At 43.1% G+C, this 16,056-nt stretch overlaps 1 protein-coding gene across 1 annotated transcript in view; it reads right to left on the minus strand.

Moving 5' to 3' along the window:
* The window catches only part of PSME4 (proteasome activator subunit 4), a 107,511-nt gene that overhangs the window by 57,590 nt on the left and 33,865 nt on the right, over window positions 1–16,056 (minus strand). The window contains exons 6-13 of the mRNA XM_054986549.1: window positions 15,247–15,310; window positions 12,246–12,320; window positions 10,394–10,516; window positions 8,512–8,604; window positions 6,446–6,711; window positions 4,816–5,002; window positions 2,095–2,184; window positions 1,559–1,623 (exon numbers count right to left, since the gene is read on the minus strand). Of these exons, the coding sequence (XP_054842524.1) occupies window positions 1,559–1,623; window positions 2,095–2,184; window positions 4,816–5,002; window positions 6,446–6,711; window positions 8,512–8,604; window positions 10,394–10,516; window positions 12,246–12,320; window positions 15,247–15,310 (963 nt within the window). The remainder of the gene's footprint in view (window positions 1–1,558; window positions 1,624–2,094; window positions 2,185–4,815; window positions 5,003–6,445; window positions 6,712–8,511; window positions 8,605–10,393; window positions 10,517–12,245; window positions 12,321–15,246; window positions 15,311–16,056) is intronic.

Raw genomic sequence — 16,056 nt, forward strand, 5'->3', positions numbered from 1 at the left:
TTCCCTGCCAGCCAGCTGATCAAAGCTGTTGAGGTTTAAATGCTCCTTCCGTGCTACTGTGCCTGGCGGCGGCGGGGCTATGGGCTTAAGCCCGCAGCCCTGCTGTTCCCTTTGCCTGCTGCGAGAGCAACCAGGGGATCCCCTGGCCGCTCCTGCAGTGGGTGAATGGAGCGCCTGGCAGTGAGGGGGCTGTGGGCGTAAGCCCACAGCCCCCGCCGTTCCCTTTGCTCCCACTGCAAGAGTGACCAGGGGATCCCCTGGCTACTCCTACAGCAGGCAAATAAAGTGCCTGGCGGCAGCAGGGCTCTAAACTTAAACTCGCAGCCCCACCGTTCCCTTTGCTTGCCGCGAGAGCGACTAGGGGATCCCCTGGCCGCTCCTGCAGTGGGCAAATGGAGTGCCTGGCAGCGGAGCTGTGGGCTTAAACCGGCAGCCCCACCGTTCACTTCGCCCACTGTGAGAGCGACCAGGGGATTCCCTGGATGCTCCTGTAGTGGGCAAATGGAGCACTCAGCAGCGGCGGAACTATGGGCTTAAGCCCGCAGCCCCCACTCCCTTTGCCTGCTGCGAGAGCAACCAGGGGATCCCCCTGGCTGCTTCTGCAGCGGGCAAATGAAGCGCCCGGTGGCAGCAGGGCTGTGGGCTTTAGCCAGCAGCACTGCTGTTCCTTTCGCCCACTGCAAGAGTGACCAGGGGATCCCCTTGCTGCTCCTGCAGCGGGCAAATGGAGCGCCTGGTGGCAGGACTATGGGTTTAAGCCCACAACCCCGAAGTTCCCTCTGCTTGTTGCGAGAGTGACCAGGGGATACCCTGGCCGCTCCTGCAGTGGGCAAATGGAGTGCCTGGCGGCTGCAGGGATACAGGCTTAAGCCACCAGCCCTGCCATTCCCTTCGCCCACTGCAACAGTGACCAGGGGATTCCCTGGCCACTTCTGCAGTGGGCAAATGGCACGCCTGGCAGCAGGGCTGCCAACTTAAGCCCGCAGCCCCGCAGTTCCCTTCTCCTGCTGCAAGAGTGGATCAGCTGCTCATTGGGGATCTCCCCACCAAGCAGCTGATTCAAGCCAGGGGGGAATGCCCGCACAGAAAGCAGCATTTAAACCCCCTGATCATCTGCTTCTCAGGGATCTCCCCGCCAAGCAGCTGATCCAAGCCGGTGGGGGGTGAAATACCCCTTTCGGTGCCGCTTCGCAGCAGCACGGAAAGAGGTATTTACATCCCTTGAACCACAAACTGGTTCGCGAACTGGGGCAAGTTCGTGAAAGTTCGTGGTTCCTGGTTCGTGAAACGGGATGAACCACGAACCACATGGTTTGTTTTTTTTCCTGGTTCGTGCCCACCTCTACTCACAAACATTCAAGTAAAACAAACATCAATTGGCTCTGCATGTGAGCAGAGAAAGTCTATTCAAATGTCTTTGTACTAATTTGGACCGTGACCAACAGAATTTAGTTTATGTAACCTTTGGAGAGAGATTTTGGCAGAATTACACTATGGGAGAGTACACTAAGATTTGCAGCACAATATCACCTCCACTCAATTTCCCATCACAACTTGCCTGTCCATAAATTGCAGTACAAAATCTTCAAATTCAGCAGTTGCAGAACACAATTCTCTCTCCACCTACAATTTCAAAGCATTATTGCATCAGACCTATGATATTTCTCCAAAACTGCAACTTAGAAAATTCATGTCAGTAAAACTGTATTTGTTATGAGAATCGTTACAAATACTTTGAAAACATGTTTCTTGTTATCCATATTTCTTTCTGCTAGCATTTGCACCCTCACAAAATAAATACATTTTGAATCAATCTACTGACTACAATCTACTTTGACAAATTGTGTCCCTCTGAGTCTTACCCAGTCCTGCTTTCTAGAACTGAAGCAGGAATCTTCTGTAGGTAGAATCATGGACTACTGGTAAACTATGGCCCTTTCTACGGTGAAACTTGCACCACCACCACCTTTTTTTTTTAACATTTGAGCACCTTTGGAAGCAGTTCACTATGTAATTGCTTTTTGCATGTGAAAGTTTGGACTTTAAATTTCTTGTCATGAATAAGCTACACTACACAATCATTTCAAATCTTACCTCTGTGAGGTTATCTCTCTCTTGTAATACTGACGAACAATCTACTAAAGGCACAAGAGTAGAAAATGTTGCAATAAACTGGAATGTGATCTGTGGGGAAACACAAAAAAAGTTTCACTGTGTATCATATGTATTGAAAGCTAAAAACTTAAATTGGCCTGCTAGAAGGGCCAAATGGACCCAAAAAAGTGGGGAAAACTGGCAAAACTTGTCTACAAACTTCTAAAACTCTGTACTCCACATATTCTTCCATGAGATCAGTTTCACTTTATTTGATTTGTCCCACACCTCTTGTAATAACAACAACAACAACATTCAATTTATATATCACCCTTCAGGACGACTTAACACCCACTCAGAGCGATTTACAAAGTATGTCATTATCCCCACAACAACAGACACACTATGAGGCGGGTGGGGCTGAGAAAGCTCCAGAGAGCTTTGATTAGCCCAAGGTCACCCAGCTGGCCAAGTGGAGGAGTGGGGAATCAAACCCAGTTCTTCAGATTAGAGTCCCACACTCTTAACCACTACACCAAACTGGCTCAATAATCGATAATCTATAAATCTATACATTCCAGTGCATTATACTAAAGAGTTCCCATTCATTGCAATGAATGGGAAACAGAGGATCATACAGCCTGAAATTGACAAAATTATATTTTCTAATTTTCTTATATTTACTCCATGATGTTTTTGCTGCTGTTCCAGTCCTATACTGCCAAAGGGAAATACTTAAGCATACTTTTCCTTTCTTTCTTTTGCAGCGTCATGCGCAATGCAACTCCCAAGACTTAGATTGGAGTCTATTTGATCACTGGATTAATAAAATACAACTGGAGGACCCACAAGGTGGATATGCCACCTCCCAGTAGCTCAGCTGGGCAATGACTAGCTTACTTGCACTGCTTCCACCTCCACCTGCCTGGCTCATGCAGCTGCTGCAACAGCAGGGAAGGCTCATGCCCCCTTCTCTTCCACCCACCCACATGTACCACTGCTGCTACTTGCCCAGTCCATGCAGAGGTGGTGGCTGATGGTGAAAACTCCTCCTGCTCCTCCCCCACTTTCAGTGCCAGCAGCAAGGAGGCAGCTCCCACTCCTCACCCATCCAGCCACCTGGCCAACTCAGATAACAAAAATACCTGTTCTTCCTCCCTTGCCCACCTGGTTGAAACAGCAGATGACTGTTCTTCCCCTTTTCAAAATGATCTCACAATGTAGCATTGTGAGATGTCCATACTTTTCCAAAACCTACTACATTTTTTACTTTTTTGCTCTGTTGGATTTTTCTGCAAACCTGTGGGGTCCTCAGGTATAAAGAGAAAGACCCCCTATCTCCCTGGCCCCATTTTCTGGGTTTGTTGATCAGCACAGAGGCACGGTTTAGAATTAGACATATGATATTTGTTATTTGGCCATGGGTCTTATAAAACAAGATGTCTGAAGGGCTGAGGCATTACTGAGACTAACATACAAACAAGAAATACTACAATGTCAGATTACAAAGGTCAAAAAGGTGTGTGTAGGGGCACAGCATGCATATGCATTTCAAAAACACTGCAGTATGAGTTTTGAGAAAGAAAAAGAAACATGGATGTGTCTGGGGTAATCCTTCGACTTGTGCACACATGCACGGCTCAATAATTAAAGCTAGAGATGGGCACGAACCAGAAAAAAACCAAACCGTGCAGTTCATGGTTCGTTGCATTTCACGAACCACGAACTTTCACGAACCTGCTCCAGTTAGTGAACTCGTTTGTTTGGTTCATGAAAACGTCACATCCAGGTTAGCAAATCGTCACTTATGGGTCAGCAGAAGGTCACTTCCGGGCCAGCAGAAGGCCGCTTCATGTTCAGCAGAAGGTCTGCAGGAAGTCCACCCCCTGTTGCCTAGGAAACTTATTCATCGGTGCCAGTCTGTCTGCAATGACGAACCAAAAAATGAACCAAACAAACCAGCCTAAACTTCATGGCGGTTCGTCAGAAATGGGGTCTGATGAACAGCCAGTTCGCAAACCACAAACCAGCCCAGTTCGTCATGAACTTTGGTTCATATTTCGGTTCGTGCCCATCTCTAATTAAAGCACTTCCCTATCCTTATTTTGTCATTATTCCAAACCACAAATTATTGATTATTCTTTATCCTCCAAACCAAGTCTCTAAATCACAGCTTAGCCCCAGCAACAAAATACTGTTTATGGTTTGGAGGTAGCAACAAGCTGTGATTTGCTGTGAAACAGTTATTGAATGTGCACACAAGGATAGTGGGAGGAAATTCATGAGCCTAAGAATCCTTACAAAACCATTATACAGTCTCATGTAAAGTTATGAGAGTTTGAAAAAGTAAATTTTGTTATATTTGAGCTCTAGAAGAAGCTATTGAAGGATGTGAATTGTATTACATTCTAACTTCTGTCTCAAAGCTGATTTTAAATTTAAATCATACCTTTGCTACAATACAAGCCATTGAAATGTAAATGCATTTGATCCCTTCCACTCCCACTCTGGTGCCAGTACAAGATCTTAATGGGGGTGATAGTGACAATCAAGAGATGGGGAGTCAGCATGCAACATCTAAGATAAGAACTATGGGAAAGAGGATGAAAAACATGAAGGCACACAGACAGAGCAAGGAAGCTCCTGTTGGTGAAAATCAAGAGCCATATTCTGAAATGACCCAAGATAGATCTGATCATAACACATGGACAAAATACTCACCATGCATTTGCTAAAGTCATTTGGATCCACACCAGGCAACGCTCTCATCAACAGAGGTAACATGTGCGTTGGACCTTCAGGAAATGACTTGCCCCCGGATACCAGGCTACGAGCTACTCCAATTACACAGCTTAAGGTGGCCGTGAGTTGATGAGGTTCTGTTAAAGTCTCCAGTGCAGGGTATGTTCTATGGAGGGTTTGTTTGTTTGTTTGGAGGGGAAAGTTTTAAGAAAGGGTTTTTAGCTCTTATAATATATTTGCCATTACAGATACTCAAATAAGCTATACATCGATATGTAGAAACATAACTTTTGGAAACTCCTGAAGAACAGAATTACATTTCGGTGCATTGTTGAAACCATTCCTTTGGTGAGAACTTTTATGCATCAACTTGACTCCTTGTTGACGGAATTATCAGAGCTTGTTCCTAACCATGCGGCTGTTTCTGGATTCTGTTTGTATTTCTAACCCCACTGATTTCTGTGGGAGTACAGAACCACAGAAAAAGGCGTACAATGGCCCAAATGGTGTTCCTATGGGCAGCTCCTCATTCCTCTGGAAAGAGATGGCCTATTTTGCTTCTCCGCCCATCTTGCTTGGCCTGCAGCTGTGGAGATCTTCTGAGGTAACCAGCTCCACAGCTGATCTCATTAAGTCAAGCAAGGCTGTGTGGCAGCAGAGGCCTAGGCTCCACTAGACCATTCTCTATTCGTTGCACTCTGCTCCACATTGAGTGAAAGAGAACAGAAGGGGCCAGACTGCACAGAGGAGGGTGGATACCTCTTCTCCATGATGCATCACTGCCTCCTCAATACAAGGGTTAGTAAGGCTATGCCAAGGGAAGGAAATATCTTCACTTTAAACAGATAGTGTGAGGGGGACGCAAAACAGTCCATTCAAGTAACATATGAAAGCCTGACGCATGCCAGATGAAAAGCATAAGTGGGGAGGCAAGTAACTGGAAAGCAGACAGAGCTCAAGTTAGAATGACTGCGATGGCACACTGTAGCAGCCTGACGTTTTTGTATTCCATTTTTCAGAGCAATGCATTAACATTACAGCAGCTCACCTGCAGCAGCTCAGTCTAGTTGTATATATGTTATGGTTTGACTGCATGACATCTAAAGCAACAGAATGGAAAATGACTTCCAAACAAATGTAGTCAACAGAATGCAATGCAACATTAAATATGAATAAACCAAAATCATTTTCTTTCACTGGAAACCATATTAAAAACAGCAAAGAGAAAACCCCCAGTAGTTTGGGAAATGTGCAGTTAATCCTAGAATTTGTTTTTTTTTTCTTTACTGTTTTGATACCTGCTTTTAAATAAATGCTTTTAAACTCTAGTGGACAGATATTATAAGCTGTCTTATGGGGCTGATCTGGGATGGAATGGGAGCCTACAGATCTGAAATTTTTATAAAAATCCCCACACAGGAAAATTGTGGTTAAACGACAGTGGCCAAAAAACAAAGGGCAATCTACACCATTCACTAAAAGAAAATCCAATTTCCCTGGCCAAAGATAAGTTATTCAGCTGCAAAAAGAACCATTTCTGACCCCTTTTCTACACCATCAAAAAGCCAAAAGTTAACACTGCCATTTGACAGGTTCTGTTAGTACTCACTTTTCAAGTACTGGTGGGATTACCAACTCAGGACGCATTAGTGCAAGGTTCTGCAGAGCTTGGGCTGCCTCTAAGCTTCCAGTTTTGCTAAACATAGCCAGGAGGACAGGTTGAATAATACATTCTACAAAGTCTGTGATATCCTGGTCAGTAAGTTTATGGCTATCAGGCACAGGTGTAAGCCAAGTTGTCTTCTTGTATCGCTCACGATGCAATCTTCTGACAACACTACTTGGTAGCCGCTGAAGTAGCTTCATGAGCTTGTTCTGCCATCATACAGAAAAGGGGCAATAGAATCAATTTCCATTAAAGAACAGCAAAGAAGACATCAAAATCTATTTTCCCCTCTCTGCACTCGGGCTACGATCCAATACACGTTCACCTAGGAAGCAACACCCATTGAACAACCTGGGCCTGGCTTCTGACTAGACGTGCTTCTAGCTAGGCTCTCAGCATGTTAAAAATACATCAGTCTATGCTGTTTGGCAAAGCAGTATATATCCTTCCACCTTAAAATAATATATCCAGAGCAAAGGCCCCACAGCCTGTAGGGATATTTCACAGCTCCTGCACACTGTTCATGTTGATCATTCCCTATTATCAAAGAAAACATAACACATGGCCTAGCTGACCACAGTTACAGCTACAGCAACTGAGAAACAATTGCTGTTATTAGAATGGCCAAAAAACTGTGCAAAGATGCTGTGAATATAGAGTATTCATGGATGTTACGAGCCACATGGATGTTCCTCTGAATAAAATTTTCAGTACCTGCACAACCTAAGCATTTATATATCAGATGTGCTACAATTCAGGCACAATAAACTGTTCCACTGAGAATACTGTCTCCGCATGTGAAGTTAAGGTGTCTCTGAAACTCTGTGCCTGCCCCAGTCTGGGCTTCTGAAGATCAGGAGGCCTGGGCAATTAAGGACAGGATGGGTAGTGGAGAAGATTCTCCAGCATGAATTTCCCTAAAAATTCATTACAAAAGGCCACTTTTCCCCCCTCACACCCACCCCACCCCTTGTAAATTAAAATTCCTCAACAAAGCAATTTTCTAAATCCAGCAGCTTATTAATCTTGGTCTTCATCCACTAGCAACAACTGCAGATTTGGCTTCTGAATTTCCAGGATTTTAAATTTGCTGTCAGACTCTAACAGCAAAAGAACAAAAAGAACAAATTTTTAATCAAACAATAGCTTTCTGGCTTCTTTTTAATTTCTCTCAGGAGTATGTGTAAGGGAATCTACTGTAAAACTAGCTCTGCTATTTAAAATATTTAGTGTGAACGTCATACAAAAAAGGGAACAGCTGAAGAAAATCAAAAGATTCTACTCCTATATAAGCATTTCTAATCTTGACTAGGGATGTGCACTTCGGGTTTCCGATTTGAGTAAAATACTCGAATCGGACCCAAATTGTAAAGATTCAGAATATCCAAATCAAAGCTTTCCAAAGCATTCGTAATGCTTCAGAAAGCTTCGGGGCAGTGGCGTGGCTCTTTAAACATCAACCCACCCTCAGCCCAGCCCAGCCCCCACCCCACCCCCAGTCCCACTTACCTTGCAGTCAGTGGCAGTGGTGGCTCCGGCTCTCCCCACCGCCCTGCGGGGCTGCGGAGTGGTGGCGGAGAAATCCCTTCCTGCACCTCAAATGGCTACCGTGGTGGCCATTTTAGGGGCAGGAAGGGCTGGAGGAGGCGGCTCCGACCCTCCTTGCTGCCCTGCGGGGCCGCGGAGCAGCAGCAGGGGGGAGCCGCCCACACCGCCACAGCCCAGCTGATCACCCTCCCTGACAGCCAGGTTAAGTGGGGGGTGGGGGAGGGGTTGCCCCGGGGGTGGGGGTGGGGGGGAGTTGCTCCCTCTCACTTAGGTATGCTCCGAATATTTACGGAGCATACGAAAGCGAGTAAAATACCATAATTCCAAAGCGGCTTGCCACTTTGGAATTATGGTATTTCCGAATTTTTTTCCCTCTTCGGGTAAACCCGAAGCGGGAAACCCAAATCTTTTCGGGCTGCACACCCCTAATGTTGACTTCAAGAAAACATATATATCCTTACCAACCAGCGACCATTATTTGAGGGATGGTAAAACGAGGCAATGCTTTTGAATAACCCAGACAAGTGCTTCTGTACAAGCTTACTCGGTCCACCCTGTCCAGAAAAAAAGATAAAGTTGTTATTTACACATAGAATCATAGAGTTGGAAGGGGCCTTACAGACCATCTAGTCCAATCTCCTGCCCAAGGCAGGCACAGCCTAAAGCATCCCCGACAAGTATTCGGCCAGCCACTCCTTGAAGATTGCTAATGAAAGGGAATCCACTTCCCTAGGCAGCTGATATCTGACTGACCTCCAAGAAACCCTAACAAGGCCACAGTGCAATTTTAACAAGCTCAATCTTAATTGGCTCTAAGACAAAGTCTTAACGAAGGCTTAGAGTCTGTACTATGCTCAGCTGTTTGCAGTAGCAATTAGCACACTGAAGAAGAGCAGGAAGCCAAATCCACTGCAAAATCATTTTTTGCGGAAGTACTCGCCCAAACTTAATATAATCTATGTACAGATGACTTGGGAAGGTTGTGTGGGGGAGGCTGCCCTTTTCATGATGCTAAAGAGTTTACAATTATGTGAACCACATTAGTTCCATCTCCAGAAATATGAGGTAGGATACTTTGGGCATCCATTTCACACAAGACAGTGATTACAGTTTCTATTTATTCTCACTTACAAACAAGCGAGTATTCTACTTTAATCACAGCAAACAAATTTAATGTACTTCCTAAATCAGAAGCTTTTACTGCTAGGTGGTGCTGAGTTAATTATACAGCCTGATCACCTAGAATGGATTGTTACATGGCAAACAACATTTCTAAGGCCTGGGGAATAAAGCAGTGCCGCCTGAGTGTACAAAACAGCCATTCTTGTATATTCCTTTATTTATTCTATAGGCAAGGCAAAATATTATCTAGACAAACAGAAGCATAATTTTTCTACTCAGATTATAGAGCTGTGTCATAAGAAATGGCTCAAAGAGATACCTTGGTAAGGGACAGGGACTATACACTAGGCTATTGGGTACTGTCTGCTGATGTATTTATGTTCTTAGTGGGTAGTTCAACATTACTAAAAATGTCACATTTACTTATACTTTCATTCAGAAACATTTCATTTATATGTCTGGCTTTATGCTAGTTTTCAAATTTGCAACTGTGTGTCTGTTACGTGCCATCAAGCTGCCTCCAACCTATGGGGACACTATGAATGAAAGATCACCTCTTGGATACACACCTTAATGAGGTGAGGGGGTTTGAGTGTGTCAATGAAGCTGAGAGGAACACATTCAGGAGCACAGGCTTGGTCAATAACCTGACTCCTGGAAGAGTGCCTCATGAAGGAATGGTCAAAGCTGAGACACCAGATGAAGATGCATCCATCCCCTTCAGGAATCAATGGTCACATCAGTAGAAAAGAACTGACTGTCCAAAGGTGATGGGAGCAGAGGAATTCTTGAAGGCCAGCTACTGGGCAGCAGCAGTAGTGGAAGGTGACACTGGCAGAGGATCTTTCACAGAGAATGACCGTTTCACTTCAGCTAACCTGGTTAGTACCGTGCAGAAGAGTGCACTGGTAAACCACTTCTACTAATCTCTTACCTTGAAAACCCTATGATGAGACATTTGCAACTACCATACCCTACTGTATCTGTTTTCGCTGAATGTCCTGTTGATCGTATTTTATTTTTGCTCTGTGAATCTCTTAGCTATTGATTATATTGTATTCACTTGTGTAATTTGCCTTGGATCTCAATGAAAAAGAATGACTATAAATAAACAACAATAATATAAACATATTTACACACAAGATTAAAGTAATGTAGGGGTCCAGGGGCAATGGTTTGGATAACAGGGTGCGTACACACTGAAATCAAAAAGGATCATACCATCATAGCTGTGATCCACATGACTGCATGCCCTATATCATAAGCATTCGTTATGAACCTTGGAACTAACACCTGGTTGCTTCCAACTGGAAGATTCAAACTTCGCAGTATTCTAGTAAATATCTGTAGGGAAAAAAGAACTACATAATTAAATAACAAAAATATAACAGTATTCCATTTACAACATATCCAGAATATTAACTTAACAGCATGAGCCTCAAAGCACTTTGCCAGCAAAACCTGGCAGGCTTTTGGTAATAAAGTTCAGTAATAAACACCGGATCTGTTTGAGCAATCTTGAATCTCTAACTGCTCAATTTGCATGTTTGCCACAGAGAAACTTCTCACTATTAGATATATATCCCACAGTAGCACTTGGAAAGCACCTCTGTACACTGCTGAAGAAAAAGTATTTCACCAGCAGAAATTACCCTTTCAAGTCAATCAAGTGCTGCTGAACAAAAACCCTATTCTCAGCAGTGGTGGCTGAAACTCATGTCCTAGCTTCCAGCATTATTGGGGGCCCTGATAAGCTTGGCAATACAAGATAAACGTTTTAAAAGTATGGGATAAGATTTGAAATGCCTCAAAGTTAAATTTTTACAGAAATGAATTGGGATGTGGTGTAAGAACAAAACAAGCTGCTAGTCATTGAAAGGTACACAGGGAGATGTAAACGTTCACAATGGGGAGCCGGGTGGAAGGAGGGAAATTGTGGAAGACTGGCATAACTTTCTAAAAAAAAAATTTAAGGAGCAGCCATACTTGTTCCTTCCCAGAATTCTATTTGTCACAGCTGACAACAGGTGCACCCACAGAACGCATGACAAGACTGATTTGGTATTTAAAGTGACTCAACAGTCTATGCTATTTTGGTTACCATATTTTAGAAGGAAAGGTAGAGGGACATATAAAACAAAAAAAAAGTCAACATTGGCAGGGAAACACATTATTCCCCCTTATTAAGAACACTTTAAATATGGGCGGGGGGGCGGGTTAGGAGGAGGCATGAAAAACTGTTCTCCCAAAATGCAGAGCCATGTACCAAAACTGACAGGCAATACTTTCACAATCAGCAAGTGAGATTTCTTCATACAAGGCATAATCAATAAAAGGCATAATCAGTCATAATCAAGGCATAATCAATCATAAAAGACTTGGTAAAATCAAGGATCGGTCTTATCAGTGACTAGCAACCATGAGAGCCAAAGTGCAACTCTCCAAATACTAGAAATATGGCAATTAACAAGGGATGTGCCTCTCTCTAAGGTAAAACTGGCTAGCTGCAGCCAGCAGAAAAAACACCAAACAGATCACCCAGGAACGGAGAGTAAAAGCTTTGTTATCCAGGACTTGATTACCCAGAATGTTCAGTTAACTGGCATTACCCGTGGGCAAGCTCCTCCCCCTACACCACACTACCCTTGCATATTTGGGGTACAGATGCACCCCTCTCCTCTCCAGACAGCTTGATGCCTGCAGCCATTGCAGGGCTTCTGACAGCCAGTGCTGCCAGCTTATGTCCTCCTCAGATGTCTTCTTCCCCCACAGCTTGCCTTGACCTGTCAGGAACCAGCTCTGCCAGGAGGCTCCCAGGCAGCTGATCTACTTATCTGTCTGCCATGTAGGATGGCATGAGGGAGTGAACTCAGTGGGCAACAAGCACGAGTGATGTCACCATGGCATTCCCAAAAGTCTCTGTGGATATGGTGCAGGGCACAGCAATAAGCTTGAGGATCTGGTACATTTGATTAATCAACAAATCCCATTCCCCATTCATGCTGAATAAATCTTTTTACTGTAATTCTCTTGTTTTTACATTCTTATCACTTCTACAATTATTAGACAATACCTTTGGAACATAGGGGTCCCAGTCAATGTAGCCTATATTATCAGTAGCCAAGCGTGCAAAAATGTTGACTAGATGCTATAAAGAAAGCAAAAGAACACATTTCAAGACCTAGCACATATTCTCAGTGAGAATTCCCCTGGCAAGCACAAAGGCAAGACCCTATAGAACTTCTTAGCATACACAGTCATGTAAAACATAAACCTCACAGGTGGGCTGAAAAGCAACTATCAGATAATCTGGGCATTAATCAAAGGTCAACATTCAAACCCCAAAAGTTCTTATCCTGCATAGTCGCAGAGAAAATCATGGCTGCCCCATTTGTATCAGAGGAGACAGCAAATCCATGAGTGGTATTCTCACACTCACCTGCTCCCCCCTATGAGATGAATAGGAAATCCTTGAGAGAGGGGGAATTCTGGGTACACACTAGATTTTCTACACCCATAACAAGATTTAGTCAGTAGCCTGAGGCTATAACACACATAAAACTTCCAGATCTTGTAGCCACAGTTAAGAAGATCAACAGTACTCCATAGGCTTCCCTTCAAGAATTCCCTTCTCACTTCCCTTTTTAGCACTAACCCATAGCAACACTAACTGTTGGCAAACAAAGTTAGCCTTAAACCAGTTTGAAACTGGTTCAAAAATCTGGTTGAAAGTCAAGCATTTGTCTGCTACTAACCTTGCTGCAGACATAATGTTAGACCGCCGTTAAAACTCAAAAGGTGAAGGGGCAGGGATTTGCAGAGGGAAAGAGAACAAACATACAAGATACCAGAATCCTCCCTCTCTCTCATAGCAGTGGAAAAAAGATTGAGAAATTTATGTCTTCACCAGATCAGAGTATGGTATGAAAAGTCTGAGAAACCATTCTGTTGGAGAGATCTGACTAAATATCCCAAAACAACCGCTATGTAATTTTTTTAAAGTTAAGCCCAATCAAAAAAATAAAACACAGTGGTTGGTCTTAATAAAAAGATATTCATTTACCTTTTGTTTTTTAAACATTACTATGGTTCAATGAGACTACTTACATCTTTTGTCCGACTAAACAAATTTCAACTATTATTAGGGTGTGCGATTCAGATTTGGCATTCAGTAAAAATACAGAATTTTACCTGATTCGGTAAAATTCAGTATTACTGAACTTAAAAAGGATTACTGAATCAGATTTGGTAATGCCAAATTTAAGTATTTTTTCCAGTAAATTTTAGAAACTGCAGCTGGGCTGTTCCTTTGCTAAGGAACAGCAAAGAAACATTGCTTCCTGACTTTTTTAACCAGATGGGAGAGAGAGAAGGGTAAGGGGAGTGGGGCAGAGGCAGAAGAGAAGGGGAAAGAAGTGGGAGTAAGTGGCCAATCCTTGCAGGAGATCTCCTTCTCTGACCAATGGGATTCTCTGGAAGGAGAGTGCCTTTTTTAAACTGCTGCAATGAGTTACATTAAGCAGGCTTGCCTCAGAGCAGCCTTCATTTTGCTCTGGCCTGGAGATTAACAGACACTGCCTGCTTGTTGCTGCTGGATTTCTCTCTGTAGTCTGGGACTCTGGCCTCCTTTGGACTGCAACTGGATCCTCACCGGGAGTGAGTGGATGCCTGCTGAGATCTGCTGCACCTGGAGAACTTCTGCTGCTGCACCTGGAGGATTGCACCTGGAGGATTGCTACTGCTGTCTGACTTGAAACTTGTAAGACTTACGGGGTTATTTTTCTCTTTTTGAGGGGAAGGGGTTAGCCTGGTGTCTGGGAGGGATAGGGTTGAGGGGGGGGAGGGAAAAGGTTTTTTACTTTGCATTTTAAAAACTGCTTTTTTGCTGTGTGTGGGGTGCTTTAATTGGGCTTTTGGGGGGCTTTGGTTTGAAGTTGGTTATATTTACTGTTCATTTTGCTGCTTGATCTTCTGAGGGGAGATCTTTTTTGTTTTATCCTGTTGTTGGTGATCCTGTTGTGGGTGTTTTACAATTCCAGTTAATTTTATTAAATTCACCTCTGTTTTTGTTGGCTGTTCTTGAGGAGGGGGGGTGTTTTCCCTTGTTCTTGGTGCTTGGGGTGCTGTTTATTTATAGAGGTCGCTGTTTTTGCTTGGTGTTTTCTGTTGCCATAAGTTTGGTTTGGTGTTCAATTGTTGTTGGTTTAGGGTTGTTGTTCTGTGTGTGCGCGTGGGGGGGTGTTTGCTGGGGATCTTGGTTCAGTTTAGTTTAAATTACCTACTGGTGTTTGGGTGTACTTTCAAGAGTAGGTCCCCTGCAAATTTGGTGGATTTTGCTTGCAAAATGCCACCTCCAGCCCCCATAGTGTCCCTCATAGGAAATAATGGAGATTTGAAGTGGCTGGGGGCACCTTTGGGGGAGCCATAAAATGCCCGTGCAGGGTCCAAGCTTTGGGAAACTTGGGGAGTCATTAGAGGACAGTTAGGAGTAGGTCCCCTGCAAATTTGGTAAAATTTGGTCAAAAAAATGACCACCTGAGGCCATCAAATATACCCAAATTGAATTTCCCTTCAGAAACAATAGATGAATTTTACTGAATTTGCTTTGTATCACCAAAACAAATTGGAAAATGAATTTGGTATTTGGGGAATACTGAATGTGTTTTCCAGTTCAGTATTACTAAACCTGTATTTACTGATTTTTTCCCCTTTGCACACCTTTATCAAACAAAAAAAAAGAACCTTCGGCCATATTTATACAATTTCTTGTGTATTAAAAATACCAGATATATCCTGATGCACTAGTCTGATTTAAAGAATTAGAAAATAAAACAGTCTAGAAAATGCTGGCATTCCAAAAATACTTTCAAGGAACATTGCATGAGAGGGTAATTTTAAAATATCCAACAAAACAATGTCCAACAAACAAAATGCTGGCTTGTTCATTCAGCTGGTGAGGTATGATAGGCCTTAATTTAACAAATTTTCTTAGAACTTCTCCTAGTTGGGCTAATAAACCAGACACACCCACTCTATGTTGCCCAGAAGTGGGGAAAAGAAATGGAGATACTTACCCCCTCCCATTGCGGAAGATTCTGAACAGAAACCCAAAGGCCTAAAAACTCATCTAACCAGAGTCTGCAAGACAATTAAATTAGACCACCATGTTTATCACTGTTAGCTGAAATCATGTTTCCAGCTCCAATAATACATACATAGCATTTATATATTGAGTACTGCTTGTCTCACATATAGCACCTTAAAGTAAAACAGAGATCAAGTGGCATTTTTAAGACTAACCAAGATTTATTTCTGCGTAAGCTTTCATGATGAGTCAGGTCTTATTTCTTCATATTACCTAAGCAATCCAGATCAACCAAGCAAGTTAGATGAGTTTTTATTATCTGTACTGCAACTAGGATACTAAGGAAGAACAGTATCCTTCATGCCAAGTGATGAGCTTGAGGCAGTGTTAAAAACAGAACTTCCCAGGCTCACAAATGATTTTGTTAGCTGCCTATTATAGTATTTATCTTAATTATTTTTATGCTTTCACTAGAGACATACAATAAAACAACTACAATTAATATTTCAAATCATTTTTTGTCTGCTCTGGCCTCACACCATTTGTGGTCCACGGCGGTCATCATCTCGGTATTTAGAAATGGAAGAGTCAACAGCAGAACATGCATCAGTGTTCCTATATACAATTATACCAGCCACATGAGTAGTCAGAGAAGATGGAGGCAATCACAGTATGCTTTGTAAGGAATCAGTCACTCAGCTGCTAAACAATAAAACTGGTGAAAGCTCAAAAGGCAACCCAGAAAGCTAAATGGAGAGGCTACCATGTTAACAAGAGGTCTTATATACCCTGGTAACAT

This window comes from Eublepharis macularius, chromosome 1 (genome assembly GCF_028583425.1).
Source record: "Eublepharis macularius isolate TG4126 chromosome 1, MPM_Emac_v1.0, whole genome shotgun sequence".
Taxonomy (NCBI): domain Eukaryota; kingdom Metazoa; phylum Chordata; class Lepidosauria; order Squamata; family Eublepharidae; genus Eublepharis; species Eublepharis macularius.